Raw genomic sequence first — 11,107 nt, 5'->3', positions numbered from 1 at the left:
TCTTGTCGTCGCTGTAGCTGTAGCTGCTACTCACTCAATTATTCAGGCATAATAAGCAAATTGTTTTAATATGCATAAATATCTTGTACGCCATTTGGCAAACAAGTCAGAAAAGTGCCAGACAAACTGGCAGACAGACAGACCATACGACAGCCACACAGGGGGTTGGTGGGGGGGCTATGGAAACAACAGGCGACTGCATAATGCCCATGGGATATACAAAAGGTGTGCTCCCTCTCGTTCGTACATACATATATTTAACCTTCAAGATCCGCAGACTAAATATCCCGGCAAACATTTCAGCCACAGCCAGTCGACAGTCCTCCTCCCAAATGCTGTCATCAGCCAACACGACCTTTAGGAATACCCTACTGGTACACGTTTTTCTTGCTTCTAGAATCTATTTCCCCTAGTATGTATATCTATCTGTAGGTATGGATGGATGGCTGCTGTCAACGTTTTTTCCTTGACTTTGAGACAAATATTTCAAAAGCATTCGTCAAAATTGATATTTTTCGTTATCTTTTTCTACTATTTTCGGTCATATTTATCGCTTATATTTTTTGCAAATTATTTATATGGCTTATTTTGCATGAAAAATTGTTTCTTATTCATGGGATATTTTGTACGATTTTCCATTATTAATTTTGTTTAGGAAATTCGTCTGTAAATATTCTTTTTAATTATATTTTCGTTGTTCAATTTGTATGCCTAAATGTCTGATTGTACTCGCATATCCCCTAATAATCCTTGAGTTTAGTATCGTGACTGAAATCTACCTTATTTTCCATGGAATTTCTACAAAATTACGTTGCATGGGGAAACTCCTGGCCACCTCTCCTCTCTCCGCTGCCTGTGTGTGCGTTGCGGCGTCGGCATTTGGGGGCAGGCCCAGACATATTGGGTGAGGGGAGGGGATTAACAGTGGGCGCCATTGTGTGGGTGGGTGGAAGGTGGATGTGGATGGTAATGCTTTTTCTCTGTGTGTGTGTGTGTGTGTGTTTGTGTGGGTGGCACAATAAAATAAAAGCTTAGGCCACAAAAGCGGCAGACAACTAACTACGCATCAGGCGAGGGATGACGACGCAGGATATGCGCTTAAGCAGAAAGAGGAGCTGGGAGAAGGAGATGGGGATGGGGACGCAGCTGGCGGGGTCCATACAATGCGGAAAGCACTGGGAAAATGGTGCAAAAGGTGCCAGTGTAAAAGTTGCCGCACACAGAGAGAGGAGACACACACACACACACATACAAAGGCTCTCAAGGACACACAGTGATGTAGATATGTATGCGGCCTACGCATATTTGAAGAGCGCTTTCCCTCGCTTCCCCGCTTCTGCCTCTCTCCTGGTGGCGTATACGCAATATGAAGCATACGCAATGTGTGCTCTTCGTTTTCCGTTGTTCCATGATGAGGATGATGATGATGATGACGTGTGAGTGTTGAATGTTCAGGAGGCTCCCTGTATCTCTGCGGCTCAGAACTCGTTGAAAGTTATGCTGCCCCAAAAAAAAAAAAAATAAAAAAATAAACAAGAAAAATGCGTGTTCTCGCCTCCTAAGTAAATACCACGTGCTGCGTTCTTACGCACAGAAAAGGGATCCTAGATGTGCGTATAATGTATAACCATTCCTAATCCCCATCCTCCGTCTGTGTGTATTCTAAGCTTTTGCTATTTATTTTAATATTCACCCAAATACAGAATATTACGGGGGTAAACGGAATATATGACAAAATAAGAAATGTGTTTGATGACAGCTTTCGAAATTTATGCGCATTTATGCTAAACTGTTTGATTTCAATTTGCCAAGCGATTTTCTTTTCTTTTCTTTCCTTCTCTTTGCTTCCTTCCTGCCGGGGAAAGTGCTTCAAAGGAAAGCACTTTGAAGGCGACTTGAACAAGAAGTTGTTGCTGCTTTAAAAGTTTTTAACATGATTTGTCGTTGGAGTTGTGTGTTTGTTTCAAATACAGATTCATTTAATGATAAAATAAAGATGATTGACTCAAATTATTTGCTCTTTTTCTTTAAGTTTTGTATATGATATTTGTCTAGAAACTGTAAAAGATTTGTCTTATCTTTCGATAATGACAACACTTATTTATTTTGATCTATTGCTAAGCTGTATTATGTGGATCCTTCAAGTAACGAGCTCTGTGGGTACCAATTAAGTGCATATGAGTATTGTTCATCCAGACATTCGATTGCTGCAGGCGTTAGTGGCAGTGGCAGTGGCAGAGGCCATGGCAGTGGCAGTGTCCGTGGCAGGCAGCAGGGAAAACAAGGGCAAACAATAAAATGAACAAACACGCAACAACCGAGGCAGACGGGGCGGGCACACACAACACGACAGACAGACATACGGACAGGGAGACAGGATATACGAGTATATACGTACAGGGTAGACATCGTACATATAGATGTGGGACCCGGGACCCCTCTCTAGACGAACGGATAGCCAGAGACCTGCATTAAATAAATATGTGCGTAATAAAAGGCAAATAAAAAATAAAGAGAGGAGCAGAGAGGCAGAGAGGCCAGAACCAGAAAAAAAGAGCAAACCAATTGAAGTGTGTCGCGCCAACAATTGCAATTTGTATTAATTTTATTGGTTTATTATTATCAAACAGCAAGCGGAGAGGAGAGACCAAACGACCGACAGAGCGAACAGGCGACCGATTGAGCGACCGATTGATGCCGTCAGACAGTCTTTACATACATATATAAATATACATATAGGAACGTTGGTCGGTCGATCGAATGCGAGTTAATTTCATTTACTGATTTGTTGGACAGACGAAAGCAAAGAGAACGAGGGAGGCAGCGGAGTGCTTTGGAGTGCGATTGCGGCTATGGTGCCGAGGGGAACGCGCCTTTTGTTAATCGGAAATCGGAACCGCTGCCATCCGTCCGTCGAGGGGTCGTTATCAGGGGGCGCATATCAGGCGTATCAGAGGGGTGCAAGCCTGTGCATGGGTGTCTGTCTGGATGTGGCCGATGAACTGAAAACGTACGATAGCCATTTTTTGAGATTTAATTGGAGCACGTGTTGATTCGAAATAAAATTAGGGAGGAAAGTGCTGATGATCTCCCTGGCATGGGAGTTGCGTTGGATTAGGGTTTATGATGGCTAGGTGGAGTACTCCTGCTAGGGAGTCATCTGAGAATGATATTTGGAGATTTATGATATGGATTATATCGAATATTGTTTGCAGTCGAGTGATTTATTTTGATATCATCCCCACATCAAAGCCAACACCTCAGCGACTCAGTTTTCAGAAGTTCTTTCGACTGCTTTGCACTGCTTTAGTGGTCGGTCTGTCCTTTAACTAATTTAAGTAAAGCAGTAGTCATAAAAGCAGTGCACTCTCTGATATTTCCAAGCAGTTCAATTATAAAATGCAGAATGCAAGAGTCCAAGGGCCGCCGTCTCGAATGTCTGCAGACTGAAACACTGAACCCCAGACACCGACACCCCGACATTGACAACCCCCCCCCCCCACTGCAGTCTGCCCACTACCCCCTACTCCCAAGGCAGGGCATTACGATCTCCGCTGTATTATCGTTTGTTCATACCTCCCGATCGTTGCCCCCATTTTGGCTGTGGCTCTTTGGCTGCGGCAGCGGCTGCGGCTGCGGCTGCAGCGTTCATTGAACGCACTTTCGGGCACTCGACGCACGCGTCGTGTCGTTAACAAACAAAAAAACAACAAAAAAGAGGAAAAGAGGAGGAAAAAACCGCTGTCTCCAGATACTTTTTGGATGTGTATATACGCGTGCATAATACAATAATAATTTCGTTTCGCAAAAAAATGTAAAAAAAAAACAAAGTACAACAAAAACCAACAAAACAACAAAAAGTAAGCGCAGCGCAGCCAATGGCCGAGACAGCAGCAGCAGCAGCAACTGCAGGGGCAGGAGGAGCGGCAGCGGGAACAGCAAAAGTTGCCCAGACAGCGATCCCAATCCCGATCAATGCACCTTGGCCAAAGGTGCAACGCCTTGTGCCTCGACAAAGTCTCTTTCCTGCTCTCCCTCTCTCTCTCTCTCTCTCTGTCTGTTTGCCATTATATCTCCTTCTCTGTCTGTTGTCTGGGCATTCAGTGACGCACGAAACGCGATCACGTTCGCATTTATTAAAAGATGGTTGCTGTTGCACTGGAAAGTGGACTCTGAGACACGGACTGCGACTCGGGACACTCGGGACTGAACGGGAGGGGACGGGGACGGGGCTGGGTAGTGCGACTCTTCTGGCCAGGAGAGACAGATGTGGGTAACGTTTGCTAGGCAACCCAAAAAACACACACAAAAAAAGAAGAGCAGCAGAGGAAAAAAAAATAAGAAGAAGAATAAGAAGACACTAATACCCTTGTAGAAATCTCTAAAAACTATTCTTAAAATCCTAAGCCACCTAAGACTCAGTTGGTATGTAAAAATATTCATATAATTTAGTGGTAGCAGTTTTTTGGGGACATAATAAAATGGGGACATATTCGTATTTGAAGCCCTAAAGTCTCATGGCATTTTCTTGATAAATTTCAAAGTTATAAAATACATAAAATAATTGTTAATTAATTGTTTCCATCGAAAGAAAGTCTCAGGAAAGATTCTGCGTAGCCCACTCCTCTCTTATCGTAGAATACCCTTAAAGAAAGGGTATACCATAAAAAACTTGACCAACATGTGGTTCTGTTGGCTATTTTTAGACGCCTCTTTCGCTATCTGTCTGTGCCGTCTCAGTCGCCGTCTCCGTCTCCGTCTGTGTATGCAACTGCAACAGGCTGGGGGCACAGGCACTGTCTGGAGCGGAGCGGACTCTTCTGCCTTCTTGGTTCATTAACTGCGACCAAGTTTTAATCAGATTTGTGCGTGAAGTTCGCTACTAACCTGAGGAGTACTCCAGCGACAAGAAATGGGTGGGATTTTGGGGGCAGGCAGCCAGGAGGCACGAACACAGGTCTCTCCCTCTCTGAGAAGTTTCCAGCCATATTTTTTAATGGGAAAATTCAAACACAACTCCGCTGTATGGTAAGCAAGTAACAAAAAATGGAAGAGAACTGTGTGTTTCCGAACCCGTTTCCACCAGACATCGCCGTTCGTTCCATCGTTTCATCTGCGGAAGCGTGGCCCCTATAAACCATATTCTTTTCATTTCTTTTGCTGTTTTTTACGTCTCGCAGATTTCTTCGTGGAGCAGCAGCAGCAGCAGACAAATTTATGAGCGTTAAGTGAAGGCCAATAAAATTGTGGACGTTTTTTTTTTTTTTGTTGTCCGTCTGGACTTGTTTTCTGGCCAGAACTTCAGGCCGTCTCTTCCGCTGGAACATTAATTTAACGTTGGGTTCCAGTTCTTTCGAGAGTTCTTTTGTTTTTGTTTCTGTTTCTCGATTTCTGGTTTGACGTAGCGCCCCGTAAGACTAATGGATTTTAGTGTTGTTGGTTCCTATACGGATACAAAACCCATCTAAAAGTCCCAAACCCATATCCACCCACATCTGACATTCACGAACCTTAAGTGCCAGATGATTGATCACAAATTCGGGCTGTTCGATAAATGTCTGATCAAAGCCGTGAATCGAACCCACAAATATATTCACATCTATGCGAAGATCTACTAGTTTCCTGTGGATAATATAACGGTGCGTTATTATATGATAATTCTTTTAGATATAGAAGATATTACTAGTTTCGTTTTGCAGTTCTCACTTCATGCCATGCGTCACGACCATGGCTATAGGCCTGACCTTCGATGTGTGTGGATTTTTGAGGAATCTAAAGAATGAAAAGAAAGGAAAGAAACAAAGGAGATCCTCCAAAGAGAGTTATTTCAGACGGTCAAGCTGTTTACGAATATCCATCGCACGTGTCCCTATAATGTGATTGGAACCCCAAAAGCGATTTAGGCTGTATATTGTACGCACGATTTCTGCGCTTTTTGCCACTGCCACAGCCTCTCTTTCTAATGGTTCACCGTTCCATCGAGGCGATCATCCAGCGACTGTCAATGTGTACTTTCGGTCAACCAGCGGATAAATATAAATACATATAAAGACGAGTAAATACGTGTGTGTTATCAATTAAATCATTGCGCATTACTGGACCATGGGAGGGCAGAGCTGTTAATGACTGGGATCATTATAATAAATATACTCCCAAAATATTGGATTCATGCCACAACGAGTCACAGGTTCCACTCTAACAGAGCGCAATGGAGGCTCTTCTGTACAAATGGATTCTATTGGGTTCTCTGATGGTAAACCATTGAAGCCAGATTCGTGGAAGAATACTTTGCATATATTGTATTGTAGATGTGCCACGCCTATGTCACCTTTACGAACCTCAAGTGCGATATAATGGACAAATCCTTTGGGGATATCAAGTGCCACATCAAGGCAGTGAATCGCACCCACAAGTACATTGATCTCACGGCGAAACTGTTCAAAGTACCAGTGGAAAATGTCACAGTAAGTGGAACGAGAAGCTGTGAAATTAATGGATCTACAGATCTATGCAAAATCCCACCGCAGGTCAACTTAAAACTAATGCGCTACGATCATGGCTATAAGCCGTTCTTCATTGATGTGACCTACGATGCCTGCAAATTTATGGAGAACCAACAGAATCCCTTCGCAAAAACCTTCTACGATACATTTAAGAGAAACTCCAACGTAAACCACACATGTCCCTATAATGTGAGTATTCCATGAGTATGAGTATGAGTACATTCCATGCAGAGTTCCTAAAGGTAACGATCATTCAAGCACGATATTATTGTCGACAAATTGTATACCGGGAATCTGGAGTCGGATGTCATCAAATATATACCAATGCTCAATGGGGATTATGCCCTCTTCACCGAATGGTATACGAACAAAATAAATCGCGGCCACGTAAAGGTATATTTCAGGCTGTCCGGTTCGACAGCTGATTGATCAATCAGCGCAGTCAATCAATCATATAATAGTCCCCTTTCTATGGGCTGGCAAGCCTCATTAAACCGTTTAAACACCGAAAATGTGGTTTGATTTTAGATATTTTCAGGCTCAAATTACACAAAATCTCATAATTAGTGTTTGGTTTTTTTTTGTTGCCGGTTATGATGATGTCTGTGTTATGAAACATAGTAAAAGAAAGAAACTCCAAAAAAAGTGTGAATAATTCCAAAAAAAAAGTCAGAGTTGAAAATTAAAAAAAATAATTTACTGGTAATTTTTAGCCATTTTTGGCTGTAAAATAAACAATAAAATAAATAATTATTCTCAAGTATAATTTTTATTTATAAAGAAGAAGAATTGGATCATGCCGTGAATTATGGTGGATATTCAAGATGACTCCCATTAAATTATAGATTAATTCTGGCCAAAACTGGCCTCAAACTGGATCAAAACGGTTTTGAAATAACTCATTTCAATCGGATTACAGGAATCAGTAGAGTAGATTACCCTGAGGATTACCCTGTAAACCCTGCAGCCTCGGAATGTCCAATAAAATGTAAATTTCAAGCAATTTTAGACCTTTAATAGCCGCACCATTGGATTTGGATGCGGATTGTTGAACGTTGTAATGAGTATATTGCCTCCAAAATGGTATTATTGGTGGAGTAAATCGATGATCCGGAGCGCAGTTCCGTCTAAAATGTGGAGGTTGTCGGTGTTCGTTCTATGGTTAGCTCTGCAAACGGTAATCGTTGGATCGAATGGATCAATAAAACTAAGTATTGATCCTTTTTTTTCCTTAGATTTGTTTCAGTCACGTGACATTTACGAATCTCAAATGCGTTTCACTCGATGAGAAGTTCATGGGTTTTAGTGCGTGCCAGATCAAGGCAGTGAATCGAACGCACAAGTACTTGGATGTATACACGAAGATCCATCAGTTTCCCATAAACACGGCTGGGGTGAGCGCTCCCCCTCTCTCTCTCTCTCTCTCTCTCTCTCTCTCTCTCTCTCTCTCTGGATTTATGTGTTCTCCATGGATCTCTGTTTTAGGTGAAAGTGAAATTCATGAAGTTTGACCATGGATACAAGCCCTTCTTCATCGACATCTCCTACGATGGCTGCAAGTTCATGAGGGAAAAAAAGAAGCATCCCATTGCTTTAATGTTCTACAGTTCGTTCGCGAGCAACTCGAACCTCAATCACACCTGTCCCTATAATGTGAGTATAGATCTGCTGGACCTGTCCATCTGCATCTTTGATATGTTGTTGTTGTTCTACCGCAACAGCATGACATTGGCGTGAACAAACTCTATACTGGGGAACTGGAGACAGATCTCAGTCGCCTCATCCCCATAGCCAGCGGGGATTACGCCGTCTTCACCGAATGGAGTACCGATAATACTGTACGCTGTTCCATTCGTCTCTATTTGAAGATAAAACGAAATTAGAGATCATAGTTTCAGCTTGTATTTCGTTTGAGCGGCAGAACTGCCAGAAATAATTGCGAAAAAGCCAATAAAAATTATCAGTAATCGATGCAAAGCTTGGAAATCGATTATTGATCGAAAAGATGGCGTTCAAGGGGAGTTCTTATTCGATTCCAACAACTATAGGGCATTACTCATCCCCAGCAGTTCTAGATTATCTCCCAGAAGTGAAGTGCCTTTGTTCTGTAATATATATCTGTGCCAAAGGAATTGCAAATGTTCTTCCAGGAATTTCATGATTCCGCCAAACACAAAATAATTCATCAAAAAATCAGTCCACAGCTCAAGGACACGTCGTGTCTGTGTGTGTGTGTGCGTGCCCCTTCCTGCGAGAGGCAGGAAGGTGGGGCAGGTCGCAGAGAGTCCATTAATAATAAATTAAACATATTCCCTGACATGCCCCAATGGCATGGCGTGGCATGGCATGGCATGGATCTCGCTCTACCTTTCCACCGCTCTGCCTCTTGAAGCTCCGCTCGTTCGTCTGGTTCTTAAATGGTTATTTGCTGTTGCTGTTTCTCTGTTGCTCTGTTGCTCTGTTGCTGCTCCCCTAATGACCTAGAAATACAAATTCCAGTCCTCCGTGCATGCCCCCTCGTGTGGCACCTCTCTGCCTGTTTTACCGATTAGTGAAATCCCCGGACTGCCGCCAAGGCTGCTTGGCTGCTGCCAAGTCATTCAGCAGACGGCAGAAGCAACTGAAACGGAAGCTAATCGCTTGACTAAGTTCCTTGGGTGCCCCCGCCCCCGCCCCCCTCCCATCCCTGGCCATATTGTGGCCATTGCGTAACATATATCTACAGATGCACAGATACATGTCTACGGATACACAGATACTCAACAGATGACTCTGATGCTGGTCAAGGTGGAAGCGCTTTGTGGCTTTGACTGTTTGACTGTCGGATTATAAATGATTCTCCCCATTAATTCCCAGCCAAATGCCAGAGGCAGACAAACATAAAGACAGACAGACAGACAGTGGTACAGACGGAGGGGGGCTGGGAACAGAAATTAACATTAACATTTAACAGGTAGATAGTCCGGTAGTCTGGCATTCAGACAGACATTCGATAGACAGACAGACAGACAGATGTGAATAATCAATATCATTTGATTACATTGATAACATTTATACGGGTATACGCGCGGGCCTGTCTGCTCATTTCTTTATCGGAACTTCGAGGCCGAACTTCGCTTCGTTATCCATGGATGGGTGGTTAGATGGATGGTGCTTTCGTCATTCGCATGCCGAATGTCTAGACGAGTGGCTCCATAAAAACGTATTATTGCCTCACGCCACAGCGTCACCGCAGACGGCTGGGAGAGAGAGAGAGAGCTACAAAAATGGGGGAAATTGAAACGGGTCTATGGGGCTATGGCGAGTGCCTGTTAAACAGCTGGAAGCTATGAATATGTGTAAGAAATCCATGGAGAATCTATGGATAATGGATAGGATATCTATGAGAGATCTATGTGATAGATCCTGATAAACCTTTAACACCAATTCCTGCACAGCTTACGCTCTTTCCATTTAGTGTTGAGGCTTTCATAGGGTATCCAAAAATCGTAGCTAGAAAATTTCACAGTCCCGAAATTCTGCTTCATTTTGTTTTCTTTTATTTTTGGCGCAAATTTTGGTTTTTTTTTTTGTGTGTGTTTTATTTTTGTTTTTCGTTCGGCTGTCGATTTGAATAAGTTTTGAATGAACGACGAGAAGCAACGAGACGCGACGCGTCGTCTGACGTTGCAACGTCTGAGGGAATGACGCGAATCGATACCCAAGTACGAGTGCCCAATGGCAATGCAACACCGAAGCGAATCGAATGAAGAAGCCGAAGAAGATCTGAAGCCCCGCCGAATGCCGCCTGGCGACAGTTGCAACGTGCAACGGCAGCAGACAGCAGGCGGCAGGCAGCAGGATGTGTCCTGTGTCCAGGACGAGAGTCCCCTCCGATAATAAAGACAATCCATTTTTTTGTTTTGGTTTTTTTTTTGTATTTTTTTTTTGTATATTTTTTATGAAACGCCGATGAAATGAAGCGAAAACTGATTCGTCTTTGGCTGCTTTTTGCCGCTGCCTCTTCATGGGCTGCCTGCATGGGCCAAAACGATTTGCTGGACATGGCATTAAGGAGTGGCGGCAGATCCCTCCATTTCCACCTTCCACCTTCTGCCAGATGTAAGTGCAACACCGCTGCAACGTGCAACGCTGGCGGCAACTACAAAAGCAGCTCCAGCGACAAGACGACAACGTTTCGAGTATCAGCCGCAGAGGAGGAGCGGCCACTGATAGCAACTGGAGCGGCAATACAACGCAACAGAATGCCGATGATCGAATGTACTGATACTCTGTACATATTTCTTAGAGAGAGAGAAATTGGTGTTCGGCTTCTATCGATTTTAATCGCAGAATTACGACTGTTCCGATTGCATGCAGACAGTGTGTGTTTGGTCCTCTCTTCTGTGAACTTGGCGAATATTTCAATAGGAATACATCCACATAAATATAGGGTACCACAGAGTGAAGACAGGGGGTTGCAGCAGCAGAAGTAGCAGCCACGGCTATGGCGGCTTCATCAAGAGATTGCCCCAAAGAACTGACACACGCACCGAATGAACGAATGTCGCGTCGCCTTTTGGCTTTTGAAGTTGCTGGTGCTGGTGCTGGTGGTGCTGCTGTCT

The 11,107-nt window shown here is 43.5% G+C and overlaps 2 protein-coding genes across 3 annotated transcripts; both read left to right on the top strand.

Annotated features, from left to right (window-relative positions):
• Positions 1-6,170: 6,170 nt before the first annotated feature.
• LOC111069559 lies at positions 6,171-6,974 on the top strand. 2 transcript variants are annotated; one of them, XM_022359664.2, is made up of 4 exons: positions 6,171-6,253; positions 6,309-6,464; positions 6,528-6,692; positions 6,762-6,974. In XM_022359664.2, the coding sequence occupies exons 1-4, from the start codon at positions 6,209-6,211 to the stop codon at positions 6,930-6,932; spliced, it is 537 nt and encodes a 178-aa protein (XP_022215356.1). In that variant the 5' UTR covers positions 6,171-6,208; the 3' UTR covers positions 6,933-6,974. The 2 variants fall into 2 exon arrangements, with proteins under 2 accessions (XP_022215356.1, XP_022215358.1); XM_022359666.2 differs by having other exon boundaries at positions 6,735-6,845.
• Positions 6,975-7,635: 661 nt separating this feature from the next.
• LOC111069521 lies at positions 7,636-8,386 on the top strand. The gene is made up of 4 exons (XM_022359621.2): positions 7,636-7,680; positions 7,739-7,897; positions 7,989-8,156; positions 8,225-8,386. The coding sequence occupies exons 1-4, from the start codon at positions 7,636-7,638 to the stop codon at positions 8,384-8,386; spliced, it is 534 nt and encodes a 177-aa protein (XP_022215313.2).
• The last annotated feature ends 2,721 nt before the right edge of the window (positions 8,387-11,107 follow it).

This window comes from Drosophila obscura, unplaced genomic scaffold (genome assembly GCF_018151105.1).
Source record: "Drosophila obscura isolate BZ-5 IFL unplaced genomic scaffold, ASM1815110v1 contig_1, whole genome shotgun sequence".
In the NCBI taxonomy this organism is placed as follows: Eukaryota; Metazoa; Arthropoda; class Insecta; order Diptera; family Drosophilidae; genus Drosophila; species Drosophila obscura.
Note: the sequence above shows the minus strand (reverse complement) of the source record. Positions and strands in the feature narration are given on the sequence as shown.

Bases quoted from the DNA above. Each gene is read 5' to 3' on its own strand.
- LOC111069559 (XM_022359664.2), top strand. From the start codon at position 6,209: ATGGAGGCTCTTCTGTACAAATGGATTCTATTGGGTTCTCTGATG. The intron at 6,465-6,527 runs GTAAGTGGAACG...ATCCCACCGCAG, and splicing joins TACCAGTGGAAAATGTCACA to GTCAACTTAAAACTAATGCG. The intron at 6,693-6,761 runs GTGAGTATTCCA...CGATCATTCAAG, and splicing joins ACCACACATGTCCCTATAAT to CACGATATTATTGTCGACAA.
- LOC111069521 (XM_022359621.2), top strand. From the start codon at position 7,636: ATGTGGAGGTTGTCGGTGTTCGTTCTATGGTTAGCTCTGCAAACG. The intron at 7,898-7,988 runs GTGAGCGCTCCC...TCTCTGTTTTAG, and splicing joins TTCCCATAAACACGGCTGGG to GTGAAAGTGAAATTCATGAA. The intron at 8,157-8,224 runs GTGAGTATAGAT...CTACCGCAACAG, and splicing joins ATCACACCTGTCCCTATAAT to CATGACATTGGCGTGAACAA.